The 27,723-nt window shown below is 41.5% G+C and overlaps 1 protein-coding gene across 1 annotated transcript in view; it reads right to left on the bottom strand.

Annotated features, from left to right (window-relative positions):
* LOC121553327 (inactive tyrosine-protein kinase 7-like) overlaps positions 1-27,366 on the bottom strand; it is a 210,793-nt gene extending 183,427 nt beyond the window's left edge. Inside the window, exon 1 of the mRNA XM_041866356.2 lies at positions 26,622-27,366. Coding sequence (XP_041722290.1) covers positions 26,622-26,742 — 121 coding nt within the window. The 5' untranslated portion in view covers positions 26,743-27,366. The remainder of the gene's footprint in view (positions 1-26,621) is intronic.
* Positions 27,367-27,723: the final 357 nt, after the last annotated feature.

Below are 27,723 nucleotides of genomic sequence, written 5' to 3' on the forward strand. Positions count from 1 at the left end.
ACCTCAATCCAATTGAGAATCTGTGGTATGACTTAAAGATTGCTGTACACCAGCGGAACCCATCCAACTTGAAGGAGCTGGAGCAGTTTGCCTTGAAGAATGGGCAAAAATCCCAGTGGCTAGATGTGCAAAGCTTATAGAGACATACCCCAAGAGACTTGCAGCTGTAATTGCTGCAAAAGGTGGCTCTACAAAGTATTGACTTTGGGGGTGGTGAATAGTTATGCACGCTCAAGTTGTTTTTTTGTCTTATTTCTTGTTTGATTCGCATAAAAAAATATTTTCCATCTTCAAAGTGGTACACGTGTTGTGTAAATCAAATGATACAAACCCCCCAAAAATCCATTTAAATTCCAGGTTGTAAGGCAACAAAATAGGGAAAATGCCAAGGGGGGTGAATACTTTCGTAAGCCAATGTATATGGCCATTAGGTAGACCAATCACCATTTAAAGCAAGCAGCATTGCCTTTGCAGAGTCCCTTGCTGATCAGACTTTATTGATCGCACAGAACATGCAGTGTGGTCATTACGCATGGTTATTTTTCAGGAAAAGAGGAAAGGGATGCACAGGGTTCCAGAGTGCTACTATGTGGTAGCATTTTGCGACCCTTTGACTTGGCTGAGCGAGTTCAATTGTTTATTGGTCACATCAGTGCGAGTCGCAAATTTTAGCTGGTCACTTCACTCAAAACAAAACGTTCTCTTTTTGGGGTGCCTAAAACCATGATTTGGTTAAACAGTACCCTAAAGTGCATTAATATCCTGATTCCTGCATGAAAGTGTCTGCCCTGCCCCTGTGCCTGTTTCTCCCTGTGCGCTCCGAGTACAGGGAGAGAAAAGGAGGGAGAGAAAAATGTGTTCGGATTGGACAAGTGCAACATTTCAAAATGAAATTGCGGGCAACTACTGATGTGACTGTTGGAGAGAGGAGGCTCTCAGCTTTCTCAACTCTCTATGTTGACTGTTTTAGCACCGTTTTTAACCGAAGTATTTAACCGTAAAATATATATAGCAACAATAGCCTAATTGTCAACCCAAAATTCTTGACATTCGTTTAGGTTCCACATCAAAATATCTTGATCAGGCATTCCTGCTTGGCCATGCTAGATGAAAAAACTTATTTCTTGAATCATACTATCTCAGTAGTACTGTGAATGACTTAATAATATGTTTATTTTTATTTTTTATTGTGTGACGCCACAACAACATTTAGGTATGACCAAATCCTGGGCTGGTGCCACCAACTGAAAATGTTAGTGGCACCAGTGACACCAGGGGAAAAGGTTAGTCTGGAGCCCTGAATGCATGCTGTATTTCGCCTTCCTGCACACATCAATATGGCCATTAAGCACATACAGAAGCAGAGACATTCCCCTGTCTTACTAGCAACACGCTAATGTAAAATCTGTAATCGCTAGCAATGTGGAATTGCTAGCTAGTTAGCAGTGCATTAGTAGCATCCAAACAGCAGTAGCTCAACACTGTGCTATGCACTGCCCTGTCCTCACATCCATGTGCAGCCAGGAGAAATTTCAGCTAATGTGTTTAATGATGCCACAATCACCCTCCATTTCCTTTGCTCTCTGATCTCACTCTCTCTCTCTGATCTCACTCCTTAAGGCTGACAAACAGTCCAAGTTCTTTTTGGCAAGCTTCTGATCTGCGACTTCAAAATGACTTCAATCAACAGATCCTATAAATACGTAAATACATCAGCCAAAGTGGAACTTGATAGGGTTGTAGTTCACTCTCCCTTTCTTGATTGCTCCACTTGGTGTTTCCATTGTATCCAAGTGTGAAGGAGGAGGTGGAGGTAGAGACTAGCCAAATCTCTGGTCCTAGAATGCTATGCCAGTACATTACTGTACTACTACCCTGACATCAGAGCGTGAGAACACCCCAGAGAACAATCCTAGTGGTACATTTGGTCTTCTGGACTCTCTCACTGATGAAGTAGGGCTGGGCGATATATCAAATTAATTAAATTAATTGAATGTATATTTTAGCACGATATTCACGATATTCGTTTACAGTTGAAGTCTGAGGTTTACATACACCTTAGCCAAATACATTTAAACTCAGTTTTTCACAATTCCTGACATTTAATCCTAGTAAAAATTCCCTGTTTTAGGTCAGTTAGGATCACCACTTTATTTTAAGAATGTGAAATGTCAGAATAATAGTAGAGAGAATGATTTATTTCAGCTTTTATTTCTTTCATCACAATCCCAGTGTCTGGTAGCCTTCCACAAGCTTCCCACAATAAGTTGGGTGAATTTTGGCCCACTCCTCCTGACAGAGCTGGTGTAACTGAGTCAGGTTTGTAGGCCTCCTTGCTCGCACACGCTTTCTCAGTTATGCCCACACATTTTATAAAGGATTGAGGTCAGGGCTTTGTGATGGCCACTCCAATACCTTGACTTTGTTGTCCTTAAGCCATTTTGCCACAACTTTGGAAGTATGCTTGGGGTCATTGTCCATTTGGAGACCCATTTGTGACCAAGCTTTAACTTCCTGACTGATGTCTTGAGATGCTGCTTCAATATGTAAGTCGCTCTGGATAAGAGTGTCTGCTAAATGACTAAAATGTAAATGTAAATGTAAATATATCCATATAATTTTCCTTCCTCATGATGCCATCTATTTTGTGAAGTGCACCAGTCCCTCCTGCAGCAAAGCACCCCCACAGCATGATGCTGCCACCCCCGGGCTTCACGGTTGGGATGGTGTTCTTCGGCTTGCAAGCTATCCCCTTTTTCCTCCAAACATAACGATGGTCATTATGGCCAAACAGTTCTATTTTTGTTTCATCAGACCAGAGGACATTTCTCCAAAAAGTACGATCTTTGTCCCCATGTGCATTTACAAACCGTAGTCAGTCTTTTTTATGGCGGTTTTGGAGCAGTGGCTTCTTCCTTGCTGAGCGGCCTTTCAGGTTATGTCAATATAGGACTCCTTTTACTGTGAATATAGATACTTTTGTACCTGTTTCCTCCAGCATCTTCACAAAGGTCCTTTGCTGTTGTTCTGGGATTGATTTGCACTTTTCGCACCAAAGTACGTTCATGATGGCTGCGTGGTCCCATGGTGTTTATACTTGCGTACTATTGTTTGTACAGATGAACGTGGTACCTTTTGGCATTTAGAAATTGCTCCCAAGGTTGAACCAGACTTGTGTAGGTAAAAAAAAAAGATATACTAGCTGTCTAGTCTGTGTTTTATACATGTGCAATGAGCATAAAAACTATTATATAAGGAATTGGCAACTCGTTCTCATTCTGAGAAATAAGGTAGGCCACTTGATTTCAACATCTGAACAAAGTGGACAGGCTAGCATGCTGATCAAACAGTTGGAGACAGACAGAAGGGTATGTTCATAATTCAACTGTTATACCTTGTTAGCTATCAAATACACCAAAGTTGGCTAGACTTCAAATGTAAAGATTAGCTGGCTACTCACTAGCACGTGGGCTTGTGCTTGAGAGATTGTTTATGAGACCTAGCTGTGTTAATTTTCAATGTCTGCTACAAGAAGTCATTATAAGTGAATGTGCATGGTTCTGGTTAAATTTTTAACAAAAGGGGCATTTTCATAGACAGACTTGAAAGCCATATCAGCTTGAACTATTTTGATAAAATAATGTAATTATTAGTGGGTCTTATGATTGTGGAAGGCTTATATTTAGCCTAGGTATAATTTCACAAGCCCTGAAATTAGATTATTGCTGACTGTTTGAAATGCAGTTTATTTTACCTTTAATTGTACAACAAAGCTTATTTAGAGAAAAAAAACATTTTAAAAAATGTAGATATACAGTGCATTCGGAAAGTGCTTTTTCCACTTTGTTACGTTACAGCCTTACTCTAAAATGGAATAAATCATTTTTTCCCCCTCATCAAACTACACACAATACTCCATAATGACAAAGCAAAAACAGGTTTTGAGAAATGTTTGCAAATGTATTAAAAATAAAACACTGAAATACCACATTTACATAAGTATTCAGACCCTTTACTCAGTACTTTGTTGAAGCACCTTTGGCAGCAATTACAGCCTTGAGTCTTCTTGGGTATGATGCTACAATTTTGGCACACCTGTATTTGGGGAGTTTCTCACATTCTTCTCTGCAGATCCTCTCAAGCTCTGTCAGGTTGGATGGGGAGCGTCGCTGCATAGCTATTTTCAGGTCTCTCCAGAGATGTTCGATCGGGTTCAAGTCCGTGCTCTGGCTGGGCCACTCAAGGACATTCAGAAACTTGTCCCGATGCCACTCCTGCGTTGTCTTGGCTGTGTGCTTAGGGTTGTTGTCTTGTTGGAAGTTGAACCTTCACCACAGTCTGAGGTCCTGAGTGCTCTGGAGTAGGTTTTCATCAAGGATCTCTCTGTACTTTGCTCCGTTCATCTTTCCCTTGATCCTGACTAGTCTCCCAGTCCCTGCCGCTGAAAAACATCCCCACAGCATGATGCTGCCACCACCATGCTTCCCCGTAGGGATGGTGGCAGGTTTCCTCCAGACATGGCTCTTGGCATTCAGGCCAAAGAGTTCAATCTTGGTTTCATCAGACCAGAGAATCTTGTTTCTCATGGTCTGAGAGTCCTTAGGTGCCTTTTTCAAGCGTGCTGTCATGTGCCTTTTACTGAGGAGTGGCTTCCGTCTGGCCACTCTACCATAAAGGCCTGATTGGGGGAGTGCTGCAGAGATCGTTGTCCTTCTGGAAGGTTCTCCCATCTCCACAGACAAACTCTGGAGCTCTGTCAGAGTGACCATCGGGTTCTTCGTCAACTCCCTGACCAAGGCCCTTCTCCCCCAATTGCTCAGTTTGGCCGGGCGGCCAGCTTTAGGCAGTCTTGGTGGTTCCAAACTTCTTCCATTTAAGAATGATGGATGCCATTGTGTTCTTGGGGATCTTCAATGCTGCAGACATTTTTTGTACCGTTCCCCAGATCTGTGCCTCGACACAATCCTGTCTCGGAGCACTATGGACAATTCCTTTGACCTCATGGCTTGGTTTTTGCTCTGACATGCACTGTCAACTGTGAGACCTTATATAGACAGGTGTGTGCCTTTCCAAATCATGTCCAATCAATTGAATGTACCATAGGTGGACTCCAATCAAGTTGTAGAAACATCTCAAGGATGATCAATGGAAACAGGATGCACCTGAGTTCAATTTCGAGTCTCATAGCAAAGGGTCTGAATTCTTATGTAAATGTGATATTACAGTTATAAATTTGCTAACATTTCTAAAAACCTGTTTTTGCTTTGTCATTATGAATGCACTGTTTATCATGAATCGCCCATAAGCTTGAAAAAAAACAAGATATGATTTTTAGGCCATGTTGCCCAGCCCTATGATGAAGAGAGTGTGAAATCTGCACATACCATCTGTGAACAAGTCAGATTACAGTCCCAAAAGCTGTAAATTAATTACGTAAACATTTTCAGATGAATGACCAGAAAAGGCTGAAACTTGGCAAACAGACAGAGGAGACTGGAGTGTGTTGAGAAGTTCCTTGTGGACTGATGAAAGGTTGGAACAGGAAGAATACTAAGTGTATGCTTTGATGCAGTTTATCAACCTTTCATGTCATATCAAAGTTATGAAAGTTATTTTCAATAAAGAAAAAGTATTGAGGAAGAATTTTTGCTCTAGGCGAGGATATAGCAACCTGGTCTCAGAGCATTACGTAAATCCGAGCACTCCATTTAGTATGATATGTTACGTTTGGTATGGTTACATAAGACAGATGGTTACTTAAGGCAAAAACGAAAGGAGGGTGGTTGGGTCAGGGTCGATGGGTTGCAAGTTCGAATCTCATCAAAGGTTGTGAGTTCGAATCTCATCGTGGACAACATTAGCATTTTAGCTAATTATCAACTTTTCAATTACGCACTAATTTTTAGATACTTTGCTACTACACTTAGCATGTCAGCTAACCCTTCCCCAAACCCTAACCTTAACCCTTTTAGCTAACCCTTTACCTAACCCTAACCTTAACCCTTCCCCTTTAACCTAACTCCTAAACTTAACCCTAACCCATAGCCTAGCTAACGTTAGCAAGTTAGCTAACGTTAGCCACCTAGCTAGAAGTAGTAACATATCATACGTTTAGCAAAATCAAAACATATTGTACTTTTTGCAAAATCGTAACATATTGTACGTTTGCAAAAAACGTATAAAACGAATTGTGTTTCGTAACATATCATACGAAATGGGTGATGGATATCCACAAATGAATACATACCATACGAAACGTAACATATCATACTAAATGTGTATCTAGGATTTACGTACAGAATAATACGAAATACTGTGAGACCAGGTTGGATATAGTTTATTGCTGAAGCAAACTGAAATGATGTAGAGGAAACGTTTGCCATTGGAACTGGTTGGATGTGCTTGGTCAGGTCTGGCACTACATGGGGAATGTAATGGTCTTCCTACACAGGCCACTCTGGTCATAAGTGTCATGTTGGTAAAAGGGTAAAGAGTGTTTGCAGGGGCCTCTGTCTTTGGCCGGTTTATTGACTGGAGACTGCAGGACCACCTCAGTGTTTGAGACCCCTGACCTCCACACACGCACATGTTCAAGCACAAGCACAAGCACACACACACAAAGCAGGTAGGAGCCTAACCTTTGATATTCAGAGGTAAACAATGACATTCCCCTTATACCCTGTCTATACCACCACACATCATTCAATAAGGCCAAAACAATGGAACCCTTGAGGCCACAGACCTCAGTGTGTAATAACATGAGCATTATGTAGCCTAGTTCCATTTTCTCCGTCAAAAGCAGCATACACGATTGTGTTTGCCGCCATGCTAACCTCTCACTACAATATCAAACAAAATTGTTACTACTGGAAAAGATAGCTTATGGTGGGATCATAATACCCACTCCAATAATGCCAGTCAATGTTTGTGTGAATGTGCGTGTATGTGTGCAGTGTGCCTTATTGCATGAGCCTTTAGTGCCTACACCAGTTCTGGATAAGGGTTTCTTTGCCATGCGGCCCCATGGTCTGTAATCCATTTCGAGACTACCAAACAGATACTAATCCAGACTCTCTCTGTATTACAATTGATGACGCCCCCAGGATTACGGAAGTGGTGTATGTGTATGGGGGGGTTGGCTCTAATATCCTTGTGGGGACCTAAAATCCCCACAAGGATAGTAAAACAAGGAGAATTCTCCCTCGTGGGGCCATTTCCCACATCCCCATGAAGACAAAGGCTATTTTAAGTTTAGGGGTTAGGTTTAGGGTTATAGTTACAATTAGGATTACGTTAAGGGGTTAGTGGTTAGGTTTAGGGTTAGGAGTTAGGTTTAGGGTTAAGGTTGGGTTAGGGTTAAGATTAGGGTAAATAGGATTATGAATGGAAATTTATTTTAGGGCCCCACGATAGAAGAACAAAACGTGTGTGTGCGTATGTGTGTGTGTCTGTGTGCATATGTGCGTTTGTGCTTGTGTGTGTGTGTGTGTGTGTGTGTGTGTGTGTGTGTGTCTGTGTATGTCATTGTCTCCCTTGAAAGACTGTCTCACCCGGCTTAGCCCCTTTTAAAGGATCATGGGTAGATTGTGGACAAACAAATAGTTTATAGGGAAAGGGGATACCTAGTCAGTTGCACAACAATGCATTCAGCCAAAATGTGTCTTCCGCATTTAACCCAACCCCTCTGAATAAGAGAGGTGCTGGGGGCTGTCTTAGTCAACCTCATGTTGTGTTGTGGGGTTAACTGCCTTGCTCAAGGGCAGAACAGAAGATTTTCCCACCTTGCCAGCTCGGGGATTCCAACCAGCAACCTTTCAGTTACTGGCCCAACGCTGTTAACCGCTAGGCATTTAAGAGCTTTAAGCTGTATACAATAAAGCAATACTATGTAGTCGAGACACCAGATCCCCCCCTAACCCTCTCTCCTACCATCCGCTCCAACCCAGTCTCCAGCCTCCAGACCTAGAACCTGATCCAGTAAAAATGCTCTAGGTTACCACATAGATCCTCTAATCATGGCAGCGGAACCACCTCAGTGGAAACCCTAAACCAAATATGGTTCTCATGACTCCTCTCTGCTGCACAGACCATGTCTGGTTCCTGTATACAACCCTGAGGCAGAGCTCCCTTTGTTGAATAGGACATCTAAACAACTGTACAGTATACTGTGGAAATCCACTGTTACTTGTTATACTGGTGCACTACATTTTTGGGGGGGGGGTTTATCAACATGTTTTAGAACACCTACTCATTCAAAGGTTTTTCTTTATTTGTATATACATTGTAGAATAATAGTGAAGACATCAAAACTACGAAATAACACATATGGAATATTTTAGTAACAAAAAAGCGTTAAACAAATCAAAATATATTTTATATTTGAGATTCTTCAAATAGCCACCCTTTGCCTTGATGACAGCTTTACACACTCTTGGCATTCTCTCAACCAGCTTCATGAGGTAGTCACCTGGAATGCATTTAAATTAACACGTGTGCCTTCTTAAAAGTTAATTTGTGGAATTTCATTTGAGCCAATCAGTTGTGTTGTGACAAGGTTGTGACAAGGTAGGGGGAACACAGAAGATTTGATAAAAGACCAAGTCCATATTATGGCAAGAACAGCTCAAATAAGCAAAGAGAAACGACAGCCCATCATTACTTTAAGACATGAAGGTCAGTCAATACGGAAAATGTCAAGAACTTTGAAAGTTTCTTCAAGTGCAGTCACAAAAACCATCAAGCGCTATGATGAAACTGGCTCTCATGAGGACCGCCACAGGAATGGAAGACCCAGCGGCAGAGGATAAGTTCATTAGAGTTACCGGCCTCAGAAATTGCAGCCCAAATAAATGCTTCACAGAGTTCAAGTAACAGACACATCTCAACATCAACTGTTCAGAGGAGACTGTGTGAATCAGGCCTTCATGGTCAAATTGCCACAAATAAACCACTACTAAAGGACACCAATAAGAAGACGAGACTTGCTTGGGCCAAGAAACACGAGCAATGGACATTAGACCGGTGTAAATCTGTCCTTTGGTCTGGAGTCCAAATTGGAGAGACGTGAGACGTGAGACGTCTTTGTGAGACGCGGTGTGGGTGAACGGATGATCTCCGCATGTGTATTTCCCACCGTAAAGCATAGAAGAGGGTGTGTTATGGTGTGGGGGTGCTTTGCTGGTGACACTGTCTGTGATTTATTTAGGCACACTTACCCTGCATGTCTACCACAGCATTCTGAAGCGATACGCCATCCCATTTGGTTTGGGCTTAGTGGGACTATCATTTGTTTTTCAACAGGACATTGACACCTCCAGGCTGTGCAAGGGCTATTTTACCAAGAAGGAGAGTGATGGAAAAGCAGCCAACAAGTGCTCAGCACATGTAGGAACTCCTTCAAGACTGTTGGAAAAGTATTCCAGGTGAAGCTGGTTGAGAGAATGCCAAGAGTGTGCAAAGCTGTCATCAAGGCAAAGGGTGGCTATTTGAAGAATCTCAAATATATTTTGATTTCTTTAACACTACATGATTCCATATGTGTTATTTCATAGTTTTGATGTCTTCACTATTATTCTACAAGGTAGAAAATAGTAAAAATAAAGAAAAACCCTTGAATGAGTAGGTGTTCTAAAACTTTTGACCGGTAGTGTACACACATGGGTTAAACCATCCGGTACTGCTGTAAGTAGGCTATGCAGCCTCTTCAAAAATGAGGAGAAACTGTATAAGGATTGGTATGAACCACAGATCCTCTCCAGTCACACCATTTGCATTAGATCAAAGACAGGCCTGGGAGGAATAGCTTGCACTGCATGAGGATGGTAACTAAACACTTCAAGTCCATCTCTCTCTATCTCCACCCAGCTCCTACTCCAGTCATCTTGTGAAATGAAAGGCCCAGTGCAGTCAAAAACATGATTTCCCTGTGTTTTATATTTCCACACTAGGAGGTTGGAATAATACTGTGAAATTGTGATGATAATGCCCTTTTAGTGTAAGAGCTGTTTGAAAAGACCGCCTGAAATTTCAGCCTGTTTTGGTGGGATGGAGTTTTGGCCTGCCTGGTGACAACACCAGGCAGTCAATTAGTTAATAGACCAATAAGAAAGAGAGTTCCAAACCTCTCTGCCAACAACAGCTAATTTTCAGTTTTTCCTTCCCTACTCAGACCACTCCCAGATAGTCCTAGCAAAACTCTTGCTTGAGAAATTGCTCTTTGCTAAGAAGCTATTTTTGTTTCTTTTTGACCATTTTAATTGGAAACAATCACAGTAAGGTACTTAATTGTTACCCAGAAATGATGTGATATTGAGATAAAAACAGCTGCATTGGGCCTTTAATATTACAGATTTGCAAAGAATATGCTTTGATGATGTAGTCATCTTTTTCTGGGAATGTAAAAACCCAGGGACGAAAACAAGTGGGGATAACATGGGGCTGTGGGGCACCCCATACACGCTAGTACGCTACATTCACATTATGGATGTTTAACTTTATAAGTGGCTTTTATCTAAGCTGAGAATTCACTTCACTTTTCAGCTTCAAATGGAAACAAGATAGAGATAAAGAATCCAAAATGAAAGCCAGGGACAGGCTTTGCAAATAGGCCATCTGCGTTTATAGGGCAAAAACTTACATTTCATAGAGACAAAACGTTACGATAAACACGGGTGAACCCCTGAGAAACAGAGCTAGCGTAGCATCCATTATCAACATCCATGATGAGTAGAGTTGTTTTCTTAAGGCCCTATAAAATCCACGATACGGAGAATGTGTCAAGGTCGAGGTAAGGAGTAGACCAAGGCGCAGCATGATGAACAAACATGACTTTAATTAGTTAAAGCGTCAAAATACAAAACAAAACACGACTCGTGACGTCCACGGTATCAATGACCGAACACAGAACAAAAACCCACAACCACAAAGGGAAAACATACAGTTTAAATATGGCTCCCAATCAGAGACAACCAGCCAACAGCTGACACTCGTTGCCTCTGATTGGGAGTCACTCAGGCAAACATAGAATACAACAAACTAGAATGAACACCAACATAGAAATACACACATAGAAATGAACACACCCTGGCTCAACATAATGAGTCCCTGAGCCAGGGTGTGACAGAATGCGGACGGAATGAAGGAATACAGATAATAAAATGGAATCAACTTAGTAGGGAATCAACTAAATGTATAGAACATTTATTAATTTGACAAAGTTTATCATAAGACATGAACAGAATGCATCAGTGATGTATTTCCTGCAACTTTCTGAAGCGGCGCACTGCACGGGGTGTCTCATTGCCTCTTCAGAAAGTAGCAGGAAATACGAATCACTAACGCATTCTGTTCATGTCTTATGATAAACTTGGGCCTGGTCCAACTCGAGATGTCCCCCCAAAAAATGTACTCCCATCCCCAACGTAAAACATTTTTTCACGACTCTCCCCTTTTGCTGTACAAACAATTGCACAGCCTCCCCCCTCATAAAATGTACTCAGAAATAGTGATTACCACCACAAATTACAATAACTGTAACAACCCTGTGTTTATAAACATGGATATCGACTTGACCACTTCAGCATGGTTTCGTGGCACAGTCAATGCCACGCAGGGCCCTAGCACTACACAGCTAATTGAAATAACCAACTCATCATCAAGCTTTGATTATTGGAATCAGCTGTGTAGTGCTAGAGCAAAAAACTAATTGTGCACACAAGTTTGAACCAGTTTGGGAAACCCTGGGCTAGGGGAAATAAGATTACATGCAACAATTTCAATGATTTGAATGAGTTACAGTTCATATAAGGAAATCAGTTAATTTAAATAAATTCATTCATTAGGCCCTAATCTATGGATTTCACATGACTGGGCAGGAGCGCAGCCATGGGTGGGCCTGGCTCCCAAGTGGGTGGGCCTATAACCTCCCAGGCCCACCCATGGCTGCGCTCCTGCCCAGTCTAGTGAAATGCCCTGGGAGGGCATAGGCCCACCCACTGGGGAGCCAGGCCCAGCCAATCAGAATGAGTTTTTCCCCACAAAAGGGCTTTATTGTGGTTACACATGGTCTGTGGTTGTGAGGCCGGTTGGACATACTGCCAAATTCTCTAAACGAACAGAGGTGGCTTATGGTAGAGAAATTAACATTCCTGCAGTCAGCATGCCAATTGCATGCTCCCTCAAAACGTAAGACATCTTTGGCATTGTGTTGTGTGACAAAACTGCAGCTTTTAGAGCTGTCTTTTATTGTTCCCAGCACAAGGTTCACCTGTGTAATGATCATGCTGTTTAGTCAGCTCCTTGATATGCCACACCTGTCAGGTGGCTGGATTATCTTGGCAAAGGAGAAATGTTCACTAACAGGGATGTAAACAAATGTGTTTCTTAACATTTTAGAGAAATAAGCTTTTTGTGCATATGGAAAAACCAATAAGCAATGCATAACTGCATACCGATTACCGACTTTGAGCGCTTCATCACGGTTTGTTATCTCGACAAACAGAACATACTTCTCTCCCTACTCAGTATCGAAGGCTTGGCTTGACAATCTGTCATTCAGCTTTTTTTGTGTTTTGTAACAGATGTCTCTCTCCATTCATCAAATGGCCGGTGTGCCGCTTGGATGCTGGAATTTTAGTTGATGAACGTGCACAGGTAGCCTACAAGATACTTTTGAAGTAGCCAAATCAGATTAAAACATTATGACTGGTTGTGTTCATGCCACACAAAAAATATCATACATTTTTAAAATTAAATGACAAATATTTAGGCTATATTGAAGCGTTATGTTCGAGGTGGAGGAGTAGCCACTCGGAACAGAAAGGAGGCAGAACAAGCGTTAAGCTTTCCTGAATAACTGGGCCTGCTGGGAGCATAGGCCTATGTAGCCACAGATCGGCAACAGACAGGGCATCAGCATCAGAAGTAGAAATACAGCCAGACCACGGTTTCAGTCAGGAAAACATGTCGCCGGACAACGTGACCGGGAAGATTTTAATTTACCGGCCATTTGAGAAATGTACCGGACACATATGCATTGGGTGTGTAACCCATTAGGGTTACCTGAAATACCTTATTTACATAAGTATTCAGACCCTTTGATATGAGACTCGAAATTGAGCTCAGGTGCATCCTGTTTCCGTTGATCATCCTTGAGAGGTTTCTAGAACTTGATTGAGTCCACCTGTGGTAATTTCAATTGATTGGACATGATTTGGAAAGGCACACACCTGTCTATATAAGGTCCCACAGTTGACAGTGCATGTCAGAGCAAAAACCAAGCCATGGAGGTCAAAGGAATTGTCCATAGAGCTCCGAGACAGGATTGTGTCGAGGCACAGATCTAGGTAACAGTACCAAAACATTTCTGCAGCATTGAAGGTTCCCAAGAACACATTGGCCTCCATCATTCTTAAATGGAAGATGTTTGGAACCACCAAGACTCTTCCTAGAGCTGGCCGCCGGGCCAGATGGACCAATCGGGGGAGAAGGGCCTTGGTCAGGGAGGTGACCAAGAACCGGATGGTGACTCTAACAGAGCTCCAGAGTTCCTCTGTGGAGATGGGAGAACCTTCCAGAAGGACAACGATCTCTGCAGCACTCCACCATTCAGGCCTTTATGGTAGAGTGGCCAGAAGGAAGCCACTCCTCAGTAAAAGGACGACAGCCTGCTTGGAGTTTGCCAAAAGGCACCTAAAGGACTCTCAGACCATGAGAAACAAGATTCTCTGGTCTGATGAAACCAAGATTGAACTCTTTGGCCTGAATGCCAAGCGTCACGTCACGTATGGAAGAAACCTGGCACCATCCCTACGGTGAAGCATGTTGGTGTCAGCATCATGCTGTAGGGATGTTTTTCAGCGGCAGGGACTGAGAGACTAGTCAGGATCGAGGGAAAGATGAACGGAGCAAAGTACAGAGAGATCCTTGATGAAAACCTGCTCCAGAGCGCTCACAACCTCAGACTGGGGTGAAGGTTCACCTTCTAACAGGACAACGACCCTAAGCACACAGCGAAGACAACGCAGGAGTGACTTCAGGACAAGTCTCTGAATCTCCTTGAGTGGCCCAGCCAGAGCCCGGACTTGAACCCGATCGAACATCTCTGGAGAGACCTGAAAATAGCTGTGCAGCGACACTCCTCATCCAACCTGACAGAGCTTGAGAGGATCTGCAGAGAAGAATGGGAGAAACTCCCCAAATACAGGTGTGCCAAGCTTGTAGCATCATACCCAAGAAGACTCGAGGCTGTAATCGCTGCCAAAGGTGCTTCAACAAAGTACTGAGTAAAGGGTCTGAATACTTATGTAAATGTGATATTTCCGTTTTTTATTTGTAATACATTTGCAGAAATGTCTAAAAACCTGTTTTTGCTTTGTCATTATGGGGCATTGTGTGTAGATTGATGAAGGGAAAAAACTATTTAATCAATTTTAGAATAAGGCTGTAACGTAACAAAATGTGGAAGAAGAAGGGTTCTGAATACTTTCCGAATGCACTGTATGACAGAGATGAAAATCTCCTTTAGAACTTAGAAAGAGGGTGAATCTAAAGATACAACAACTAGGACGGGTTGCTAATATGACTAGGATTGTGCATTTGGCTTCTGGACAACGAAATAAAGTTGATATGAAAGCCAATAGAACAGCAGAAAAATGGCACGAGGAAGTCTTTCATAGGCAGCCTGCGTGGCAAAAGGCCTAGCTGAATACTGAGTTGCGGCTATCAGTGAAAAGCATCTAAAATATGTGTGAAGATAATGTGTCTTGAGTATAATTAAAAATATTGAGACAAGAAGAAGGGGAGGGGTGTGTGGCGAATATAGTATAGGCGCGTCTCTCTCGAGAATGCATGCACTCAGTTCTCCAGAATCCACTCAGCTGTCTCTCGCCAATTCTTCCGCATTCATTGTTCCATGTGAAATGTTTGCCCTTTGATTGTTTATTTTATAAATTCCCCATTACATATGTCACCAGTAGTAAATGTACCGTTAATCCCTGTCATTTGGTTACATTAATTTCTGATAATGCATTGTATTACTAATTAGGCCTACAGTCATTTACCGTTCTCATTCCTTGAGTGGAAACATTGTTTGCAGAGTTCACAGCCAGCTACACTTGTGTGAAACACGTTTTGGTTTATTTAATAAACATCATTTACGAGTTGTCCATTTTTTCATTGTTTTTGGTTGGAGGGCTCCATGTGAGCTATGAGCATGGGTCTGGTTTGTCTGTCTGTCTTAAAGTTGAGGGAGCGCACATGCCTGAGCACGCATAGAAGTCCAACCTGGCCTTCTGTGCGCAAATGTAGGAAAGTGCCCATTTCTGATTGTATTAGTCACCACATCCACGACCAATAAACTGAGCTTCTCAGTCATTTTATATTCACCTCACACAGTAAGTCAACAAAGTCTGTTTTTTTTACATCCATTGTGAATGATAGCCTAATAGTTCCTCACATTAGGCCTATTTGAAAGATCTTTCCAACAATCTCCCCACGATAATCACCAAGCCTTGGTGTGAAAGAGCTAAATATAACATATATCCTGTCCCGAGCTCACTGGCACTGGAAACTCTGAGGGCCCTGAATAGGCTAGTTGATACAATGTTGCAAGTTCACTAGAGACAGCTTCATGCTGGATCCATTTGATTGATTTGATACAATGTTGCACTTCACTAGCAATAGCTCAAGTCAAGACAGATAGAAAGTGAGGCAGACAGGCTGAGCAGAGAGATTAATGTGATTGAAAGAAAGGTGGAGGCAATTATTTTATAAAGACAAAATAGGCAGCGTGTGAGTTTCAAGTTTGGGGAAGCATAATGTACAGTTGAAGTCGGAAGTTTACATACACCTTAGCCAAATACATTTAAACTCAGTTTTTCACAATTCCTGACATTTAATCCTAGTAAATATTCCCTGTTTTAGGTCAGTTAGGATCACCACTTTATTTTAAGAATGTGAAATGTCAGAATAATAGTAGAGAGAATGATTTATTTAAGCTTTTATTTCTTTCATCACATTCACAGTGGGGTCAGAAGTATACATACACTCAATTAGTATTTGGTAGAATTGCCTTTAAATTGTTTAACTTGGGTCAAACGTTTTGGGTAGCCTTCCACAAGCTTCCCACAATAAGTTGGGTGAATTTTGGCCCATTCCTCCTGACAGAGCTGGTGTAACTGAGTCAGGTTTGTAGGCCTCCTTGCTCGCACACGCTTTTTCAGTTCTGCCCACAAATGTTCTATAGGATTGAGGTCAGGGCTTTGTGATGGCCACTCCAATACCTTGACTTTGTCGTCCTTAAGCCATTTTGCCACAACTTTGGAAGTATGCTTGGGGTCATTGTCCATTTGGAAGACCCATTTGCGACCAAGCTTTAACTTCCTGACTGATGTCTTGAGATGTTGCTTCAATATATCCACATAATTTATTTTCGTCATGATGCCATCTATTTTGTGAAGTGCAACAGTCCCTCCTGCAGCAATGCACCCCCCACAGCATGATGCTGCCACCCCCGTGCTTCACGGTTGGGATGGTGTTTTTCGACTTGCAAGGGACCCCCTTTTTCCTCCAAACATAACGATGGTCATTATGGCCAAACAGTTATATTTTTGTTTCATCAGACCAGCGGACATTTCTCCAAAAAGTATCGATCTTTGTCCCCATGTGCAGTTGCAAACTGTATTCTGGCTTTTTTATGGCGGTTTTGGAGCAGTGGCTTATTCCTTGCTGAGCGGCCTTTCAGGTTATGTCGATGTAGGACTCGTTTTACTGTGGATATATATACTTTTGTACCGGTTTCCTCCAGCACCTTCACAAGGTCCTTTGATGTTGTTCTGGGATTGATTTGCACTTTTTGCACCAAAGTACATTAATCTCTAGGAGACAGAACGCGTCTCCTTCCTGAGCGGTATGACGGCTGCGTGGTCCCATGGTGTTTATACTTGCATACTATTGTTTGTACAGATGAACGTGGTACCTTCAGGCGTTTGGAAATTGCTCCCAAAGATGAACCAGACTTGTGGAGGTCTCAATTTTTTTAATGAGGTCTTGGCTTTCTGGGGTCTTTTGATCTTCCCATGATGTCAAGCAAAGAGGCACTGAGTTTGAAGGTAGACTTTGAAATACATCCACAGGTACACCTCCAATTTACTCAAATTATGTCAATTAGCCTATCAGAAGCTTCTAAAGCCATGACATCATTTTCTGGAATTTTCCAAGCTGTTTAAAGGCACAGTCAACTTAGTGTATGTAAACTTCTGACCCACTGGAATTGTGATACAGTGAATTATAAGTGAAATAATCTGTCTGTAAACAATTGTTGGAAAAATTACTTGTGTCATGCACAAAGTAGATAAGTAGTAGTAAACGAGTTTTAATGACTCCAACCTAAGTGTATGTAAACTTCCGACTTCAACTGTATTTACAGATTTATCCACGGTTTTCAAATACTGGTGCCAAATAATGCATTCCGATTATTGCATGGATTGTAATGGACACCTATTATGTGTGTAAAATATTTTGGAGGTTGTACTGATTATACTGAGCTAATGCTAAAATATTTACCAGCTATGTGTGGCGCCATGTTTGTTGACATCATACAATGCATTCTGGGTGTCACATAAACGTCTGTCAGACCAAAGATGTTATAATGAGGTGAAGGGATGGTTCACTCATCTTTCGAGTAAACTTCCGGAAGTGAATGAAGGGAAGTGAATGATGGTAGACGACAAACCCCCTTCAACATACATACTGCAAACAGACCAAACTCATCTTGTCTCCTCATATTATCTTTGGTTGACGCGAAAAAAAAACATGGTGGCGCGCACAAACTACCCATCGTCGAATTACTATCGATTTCTATAATGTGTTTTACTCAATTATTTAGATCAATGTTGAGTTCACCCGTGATGTGATGAATTATAAATAGTAATTGCTATTAGCTAATTCATATTGTGGTTTCTGTCAGCCGCGACTTCTCTAAATATGACCGCTTGTGTTACGTAAATGTTTCCTCAGTTAGCATTAAGACTAATGAAGCCTACATTTTCAGATTTGGATGATTGTGTATGCTGGTCGCTACTTCTGTGAATGTCTGAACATTGCATCCAAAAAGAAACTGGTCACATTCAGGACATAACTTTATAAGTACTGTGTTTGTGCAAAATGTTTCTGTGAAAAAACAAGTGTGGCTAGCTCAAATGCTGTCAATCGAAACTGGACGTTCTAAATAAGCATTCTAATCACACCGGTTTGAGCGTACGCTGCAGAAACCACCATAGAATGATCACACCCGTTTGTTGGTACGTGTGAAAAGGTTAAATAGCGCCCCTTGTGTGCACTTAATAAAGTATAGCCCGGTATGGTAAAGAAACAGTATGATGGTATTCAATTCTGGATACCGCCCAACCATAGGGACCAGGGTTTGAGTCCCAGTCAGGGTACCCCCCTAATCCACTATATTGGTGTCAGGTGTTGGAGAGCACCATTGAAAGCATGTCCCAGCCGAGTTTTAGTCACAGTACATGTGTTAGGCTAGCAGTGTTTCTGTCAGGTTTCTGTACTGCACGTGATGGCAGAGTATGCACCCGATTGATACAAATCATCATGATATCATTCTGCCAGGTAGGCCTACTTTGCAGTCAGCATTTAGCTGGGAAGGTTTTTGGGGAAAAGCGTTGAAAATGACTGTTTAGCATGCATTGCGGATTTTATAGAGCCGATAGGCTATATATCTTACCTTTAGAAGTGTTTACTTCAGGCTGACTGCTAGCATCTATTGAGTTGCAATGTCCCATAAACTGAATATCAAAATCAACTTAAAGTATCTACAAAATGAGTTTTGCAGCGACACAATTCAAAAGGAAGGCTACAGCTAAATGTTTCCTTTTACTGTTTGCGATTCACAAATGATTATTTTGATTCCCATGATTCGATTCACCGCAATTTAACCCTTTGACATGTACGAACACATATTTGTGATCATTTTTTAGTGGTCCCTGCAGCGTACGATCACAAATGCGTGATTGGAACAGTAGCAACTGAACGTATGATGCAACAAACGCGTCTAAACAGCATTGTTGTCTGAAAAAGCATACAAACAATGTTTTGTACTGATGGGAAATAAAGGTCTTCACAACTTTGTTCCTCAATTTCATATTTTATTGTAAAAGTTAAATGCGAACTTCATCATCCAAACATCACACGGAACACATCCACAGCTAAACTCATTCCATAAACCAGTCTAAATAACAGGTTGCGCTGACAGTCTGAGCTGGCAGTCAGCGCTGGCAACCCTGAGGTACCAAAGTTACAATTTTATGCCGCGTTCAAAAGAACTGGGAACTCGGAAATCTCTGACTTCCGACTTCAGTGCGTTCAAGACAACTGGGAACTCGGAAAAAACAAGCTCCGACTGGGAAAATAGTTTTGAACGGTCATCCAACTCGGAATTCCAACTCGGGAACTTGGGCCTCTTTCTAGAGCTCAGAGTTTCCAACCTGAAGATCACTGACGTCATGATTTGACCTAGTATTTTTCTGAGTTCCCAGTTGTCTTGAAAGCACCATAAGTCAGTCGCGTGAACTATCCCTTGTTATAACATCTTTGGTCTGACAGACGCTTACGTGACAACCAGAATGCATTGTATGATGTCAACAAACATGGCGCCACACATAGCCGGTAAATAGCTTAGCATTAGCTCATCATAATCAGTACAACCTTCAAAAAAGTATTTTACACACATCATATGTGTCCATTACAATCTACGCAAGAATCGGAATGCATGATTTATCACCAGTACTTGAAAACATGTGAATAAAACAGTAAATGCATTATGATCCATACATACATACGACAACACGATATACAGAAAATAAGCCACTTACTTTGATAGGAACGCACACATGTCCAAAGTCCAATTTGTAAGGAAAACAACAATGAAGACAATGCGGGCGCCATCCAGAAAATGTCCCAGGGGAAAAACTTTGTCCAAGGCCATTTTTTACTAGAGATGTGTAATGTCTTCATACTTGATCTGGGGTAACACTGGGAATCACTATTTTATTGCATTTTTTACTATTTTGAGAAATGTGAAGAAGGGAATCCGTTATACAGTATATGACATTTTCATGGCCTAAACAAGATCAATAGGAGAGCTTTTTGAGCTGCGTGTCTCATGTCTTGACTTTCATGTGCAATGACGCACCTGGCCTCTCCACTGCCTTTCCGCTATTCCTCTATGTTCTTGTGGATTTATATAGAAAATATGTGCAGATTTGAATGATTTTATGTGTGGCATGATTGTTAGTTAAGATCTAGACAAATGATCTACCTACCACTATTGTCACTATGGATAGAGGGCAGGATAGAGTTGACTGTATAGTAAGCGAAAAATAAAAGTGTAGTGCATAAGGGAAGTACCAAAACACCATGATAGGAGAGGCGCATGCAAGCAGATGAGGAAATGTGGGACTGTAAACCAGGGAAAAAATGCACTACCCTCGCATATGCCAATAAAAATAAAAATAAATCACACAACCCTCTGCAAAGCAACAAAAATTTTTTTTACAACCCTCCCCTATTTTGGACCAGCCCCCCCACCCAGTAAATTTCGAACTGTCCCTAATGAAAAATTTTCTGGTAGAGGGAAAGGCTTTCCCAAAAACCTTCTCAATTAAATGTTAACAACAAAGTAGCCTATGCTTACCTGGCAGAATGATATCATGACTATTTGCATCAATCCAGTCGGTATTTGTTTTCTAAGGTTGCCCGTGTAGCTCAGTTGGTAGAGCATGGCGTTTGCAATGCCCGGGTTGTGGGTTCGATTCTCACGGGGGCCAGTATGAAAAAATGTATGCACTCACTAACTGTAATTCGCTCTGGATAAGAGCGTCTGCTAAATGACTAAAATGTAAAATGTACAGAAACACCACTAAACAACAGCCTCCTGCTAGGTGTGCACTGGAATTAAAGGGTAACTACATCCAAAAATCACAATTTGCCCAGACCTCAAAAGTGGTCTCCTGATGTGGTTTATGCATTGTTGTGGACTTAGAACATCCACTTTAATTGTTTTTCTATTACAAATGTGTGATTTTGAGAGTGAAAACCTGAAAAAAACAGGGGGAAATGGAAACCTGGAAAAACTAAACAGAGAAAAAATGGAATTTGGAGAAAAAAAAACGAGAATCAGGCAAAAAATAAAACATATTTTATAGGGCACTATTTTCCCCTTCTTCTAGTGTGTGTGTGTGCGCACGCATGTGTGGCATGGGACCTCCTTGATCCCTTGATGATGTGCATGAGGGGCATTACTGAAGCGTGTTAGAATGTGATCTGGTCTTGAGAGTACCTGGCTCTGGTCTATTCGTCTCCCTAACAGAACAGACAGTCATTCCCTTCAGAGGCCTAGTGCAGAGAGGGGAGTGGAGAGAGGGGGGTGCTCGTGCTCTCAACTTCAGCAGAGAGAATTTTTCTAAAGCAACACATACACCTGGAAGGAATACACATGACGCAGCCAACTACATTTCATGTCAGCTCATTTGATAGGCAGAGATCAAAACATACCCTAGATATGACATGAGAGTTAAGGGGCAGGATAAGAACATTCCTTTCACAAAACTAGGAAGGATCAATGGCTTTTTCTTGGCTTTGTAACACCCTGCAGAGGTTATGAACTTTCAAGTCTTTATCAACTGGTTGGAAGGATTCTGATCATTTTCTATCCCTCTTGTTTTGATTGTAAAAAAAAAATGCATACACATGGCTGGAGCTAAGAAAAGAATGGCAAGTTGGCCAAGAAGACAGACCTGCAAAAATGCAACGGTAGCAATTGTCTGAATGAATATGCTAATAAGCCAAAACGAAAGCCTATCTTGTCTGTGTATTTCAGGAATATAGTAGAAAGATGTGCATCATGCACAGTGCATGCATAATGAAATGGAGGAGAACAACTGTCTTTTCCAGTGTGGGATACAAACACAATATCATTTTGTAAACCCATCTTTTCCATTTACAATAAGGTTAGGCTCCCGAGTGGCGCAGTGGTCTAATGCACTGCATCTCAGTGCTTGAGGCGTTACTACAGACCCCTTGGTTCGATTCCAGGCTGTATCACAACCGGCCGTGATTGGGAGTCCCATAGGGCGGTTCTTGTATACACTGTAACAATTACATCGAAGATTTGTAATATGCTGAAAAGTGGCTAAGCTAAGTTCATATTTTTCAGACAATGGCCGCAGCCATCTTTGACTTTGACTTTGTTTATTTGCGTCTTATAGTGAATGGTATTCTGGGATTAGGCAAACATAAACAAACATGGCTGCCATCATAAAGAATTTAGCTGCTGTTAGTTTAGCTGACACGCATCTCTTTTCTAAACAATATTACATCTCTCCCTTGTGCTCACCAGAGATGTGGTACATTGTAAACAAGTCTAGCTGTTAGGTCTCCCGAGTGGCGCAGCGGTCTAAGGCACTGCATCTCAGTGCTTGAGGCGTTACTACAGACCCCCTGGTTCGATTCCAGGCTGTATCACAACCGGCCGTGATTGGGAGTCCCATAGGGCAGCGCACAATTGGCCCAGCGTCGTCCGGGTTTGGCCGGTGTTGGCCGTCATTGTAAATAAGAATTTGTTCTTAATTGACTTGCCTAGTTAAATAAAGGTTAAAAAATATATAAAAAAATATCATAAAGGGTGTAGATAAATAACAGAGTAATAAGCGTTTATGTGCAATGACATTAGTATTAGATGAGATATGTGTTGCAAATAAAGCAATGCTACATTGTTGCGCGCGACCGTCTTCTCACCAGGTAAACTACTTTCAATCTTTAGGTAGGCTGTGTTACAATGTTGCATATGCCCAGTGTGAACCTCAACATTTCAACTTAATTTTCTTCAGATAGAAATGGTACCGTACTTTTACAGACTGCAACATGACAGGCAGATGTAGGTAAATGTAAAGAAATGTGTAGCGTTCCGCATCGAAATTATGACAAATTTCAGAACAAATATCGGTTGACTGTCATGCCTTGATCATGGAGCACAATGTATGGAACCAGAAGTGTATTATTATGCATATGTCGAACTAACCCATTTATAGATGCTAACTACCTTTAGCGCCTACTGTTGAAGGTATCTTCTTCCCGGGGTACTTTTGTTAAGGGTTTGAGTTAGGTCTAAACATTTGCTCTAAACGTTAACACATCGCTTGCAGTACGGTTTTGGAAACATAAGAAATGTATCTTTCATATCAGTGAGAATTTTTTTTTTTTGAACAAAATGTTAAATTACTACACACTTTTATAGGGTTCCCACACCGTCATATCTCCATGTTACAGCCCTTGTTTACGGAAAACAGATGGAAGACAGAAGTGACCACCTGTGCTAATTATCTATTGAGCGTGCTCCAAACACCTATGTGTAAGCGTAACTGGGGAGGAAGTGTAGTTCGTCAACTGAAGGCACACACAGCATATGGATCTGTGCAAATCTGCTACCATAACCGCGGGAAGAAATTTGGGGGTGGGGGTGATGCGATTTCTTGGCTTACGTGGGGGGATGCAGAAGCAAGAAAATTGCCCACACTGAAGACATCAATATTGGTCTGCTAATACAGAACAAGTAAAGACCCAGTGCACTACTTTTGTGAAAACATTTCAACTAAATGTATTTGAGTGTTTACCAGCATTTGTAACTTGAGTCTACAAAACAGTTAATCTGATAATACTTGTAGAATATAAAAATACTTGATTGATATACACTACCGGTCAAAAGTTTTAGAACACCTACTCATTCAAGGGTTTTTCTTTATTTGTACTATTTTCTACATTGTAGAATAATAGTGAAGACATCAAAACTATGAAATAACACATATGGAATCATGTAGTAACCAAAAAAAGTGTTAAACAAATAAAAATATATTTTATATTTGAGATTCTTCAAAGTACCCACCCTTTGCCTTGATGACAGCTTTGCACACTTTTGGTATTCTCTCAACCAGCTTCGGATGATCTCCGCATGTGTATTTCCCACCGTAAAGCATGGAGGAGGAGGTGTTATGGTGTGGGGGTGCTTTGCTGGTGACACTGTCTGTGATTTATTTAGAATTCACTTAACCAGCATGGCTACCACAGCATTCTGCAGCGATATGCCATCCCATCTGGTTTGAGCTTAGTGGAACTATCATTTGTTTTTCAACAGGACAATGACCCAACACACCTCCAGGCTGTGTAAGGCTATTTTACCAAGAAGGAGAGTGATGGAGTGCTGCATCAGATGACCTGGCCTCCACAATCCCCCGACCTCAACCAAATTGAGATGGTTTGGGATGAGTCGGACCGCAGAGTGAAGGAAAAGCAGCCAACAAGTGCTCAGCATTTGTGGGAACTCCTTCAAGACTGTTGGAAAAGCATTCCAGGTGAAGCTGGTTGAGAGAAACTTTTGACCGGTAGTGTATGTTTTCCAGTTTCTTGAAATACTTTGCAAATGCAACTTATTTCTATGTGAAAGCTGAAATGATCTATTAATTCCTTTTCCATGTTAGTAGACGTTCCTTTCCAGAGCAACTTACAGTAGTGAGTGCATACATTTTCATACTTGTCCCCCGTTGGAATCGAACCCACAACCCTAGCATTGCAAGCGCCATGCGGTACCAACTGAGCTACATCATCACAAACCACTTGATGTTTTAATGTACTTAATTACTGTATTGTGCATTGTTTTTCTTCATGGTGATGGGAAGTCTACAGGTACAAACCTAGATGACCAGCCTATGTACAATACAGTAATTTACATTAAGTGGTTTGTAAGGATGGTAAATTAATACTGCAGAAACAGTGGTTGTTTTCCATGTTATTTGATCAAGAAAATATTTAATTTAATGTGGATGTTTTTGCCCATAACTTTGTACTTTTTGATGTAAATGTCTGAGCACAGGGTTTTGTTCTTTCTGGATTATATTAGAATGAAAATTGCAAAGAAAGGGACAGGGCAACAACTCTTACAATTCCAACTATTGAATCCTGCAAGACACTGTTCTTAATTATACTACGGGTGAGTCTAATCCTGGATATTGATTGGTTAAAACCGCATTCCAGCCGGCGTCTATTCCATAAGTTAACCACCGGCTAAAGCTATGACGTTGAAATGCCTATTTACTCTGTTCCATCTCACTGTGCCATCCACTGTCTCATCAGCCCAGCCAGGCAATTTATAAACTTGATCTCCACTATAAAAAGCATCTAGACATTATTTTCCATTTCTTTTAGACTAGCATTTGATTTTCAACAGCGGAGATTTGTATAAACCTTGCTGTCTGTCTCTCCGACATTTGCAACATTGTTTCAATATTAAAATTCGATCTCCAGCTGTGCCACAGTAATAAACGTGTCGGGAGTCGGGACGAGACAGACAGGCAGGCAGGAAGCTTTTCTCAGCCTGTCAAAATCATGAATCAGCTGGCATCATTTTTATGGATATATACAAAGAAATGTGAATAGAAAACAGGTCAAACGAAACAAAATGCAGCTAGTTTGCTGTCTTTCCAGCTTCAGTTTGAAGTTATTGTGTTAGCTGTGTTGTTGGCTAGTTCCTCTGAACAACAGTGTCCTGACCGAAATTGGGCATCATTAGCTCATTGTTATGGATGTATCAAAATAAATGTAACTAGAAAACAGCTTAAACAAACGCAAATGCAGCTACTTTGCTGTTATTCTGGCTTAACAGTTTGACATGACTGTAAGTTAGCTGTAGTTGCCTAGCTAGCAAGCAAGGGATAAGAACGTTGCCAGACAGTATGGTAATGGTACATTTAGAACGAACGACTGGGTCGAGTCCATAGATACAGAACAAAAAGCCTGAATGACTGGGTCGCGTCCCTGGCAACCGAACCAACAGAACCAATGACCAGCCGGCTTGGGTAGCAACCCTAGATTTCTGTCACTATATCTTGTGGAAGGTTGAAATAGTATGAATAAATTCATCAAAATAACGTTTTTAATGAAAATATGTAAATCATTATTTGAATATGTTGGTGCCCTCGAAGCTGGTGATTGGAGGATATATTGGTACGGTTTGCCGGGCGGAGATGAACAACACCAGTGCCAATATATCCTCCAAATACCGGCTTCTCCGGCATTATCACATAATTATACAACTACCTTTTTTGCCAAAGCAGAGCTGCTGGGGGAAAAAATTGCCGCCCTACAGATGTCTATATCTGTCCCTAATACTAGTAAAGGACCGGTGCACTATTTTTGTCAAATATATATATATATATATATATATATATATATATATATATATATATATTAGGGGGTGCTGTATTTCTGGCTGAGAGATAAGGGGCATATCAGCATGTTTCGAAAACCGTTTCGTAAACGATGACTATTGACATTTCTAAACCTTAAAACACAGCGTCGGTATTGTAGTTCACAGGCAGCCAACCGTGAGCAAAGTTAACTACTGAAAACCCCATGAAGAAGCTAATGTCAAACTTGATCTAGAGTGGCAAATTGTGTATAGATACCCAGCGCTTGATTTCCTTAGCTCGGACAATACTTTCTAAGCTAATAGGCTGCTCGTGTGCAAACTAGAGTGAATACCATGCGAGTTTATAGCTTACCTTTCATGCAAATAATGCCAATTGAGAGGAAGGTAGCCACCGGTGGCTTTCTGGTGTTGGTAACCGTAGAGTTTGTATTGCCTTCTCGCCGTTGTCGGACATTATTCGTAGATAGTTCCATGATTGTAAGCTACTTGGTAGTATCTCTCCCCGGTGTCGAGCCAGCAGTGGGTGACTAGCGACAAAAGGAAAATAGGGAACTCCGCACGTCAACGTCTGCGCAAAAAGAGCACAAACTATGCAGGTCGAGCAGAAGGTATGGAAGGTATGACAACCTACTTCAACCACCTCTATAGGAATACGAAGAGGGAAGACAACCACGTAAAAGGGCACTGTTTAGATATGACTGAATAGTTAGAAAAATTAGGAAAACAAGTTTTCCATAAATTCCATGTTCTTCTTGTAGTCTGTAATATAAATGTAGATTGTGCAAATACTAGACTAATATTCCCAATATTTCCGTTGACTTATTACTCCTCCTCTCCCTTATGAGCCGTCCCCCTAGAAACCCGATCAAAAGACCTGTTCAGTCCTGAACCCACATGAGTCTCGATCACCAGTGCCTGGAACTCGTTTTTTTCTCCAACAACGCGCTCTCTTTCTCACTCCCATTGCTGTCGCTTCCGGTATCTCGGCTGGTAATCGCATGCTAGGGATAAAGAATACAATGCTGCTTCCCTCTGGTTGAAAGTAGTCAGGAGAGATTTGTTCAACGTGTATTTCACAACTGAATTTGTATGGAAACCCTATAACTCCTCTACAAATTATTCAAAATAACCTAAGATAATGGGTCATTTCCTAAATGTACAGTTTGTATAGCCTAGCATAAATTATTTAGGTTTCTCAGCCGCTTTGAGGATAACAACATGAGCTGCCGACGTGGGTCCCCGCCACCCACGACGACTGTGTGCTCCCGACCTCTGTGGCCAATGTGAATAAGACGTTTATGCAGGTTAACCCTTGCAAGGCTGCCGGCCCAGCCAGCATCCCAAGTGGCATCCTAAGAGCATGCAGAGCATGCGCAGACCAGCTGGCTGGAATGTTTACAGACTTCTCTCTCTATCCCAGTCTGTTGTCCCCACTTGCTTCAAGATGTCCACGT

Source organism: Coregonus clupeaformis, chromosome 37, assembly GCF_020615455.1.
Source record: "Coregonus clupeaformis isolate EN_2021a chromosome 37, ASM2061545v1, whole genome shotgun sequence".
NCBI lineage: Eukaryota > Metazoa > Chordata > Actinopteri > Salmoniformes > Salmonidae > Coregonus > Coregonus clupeaformis.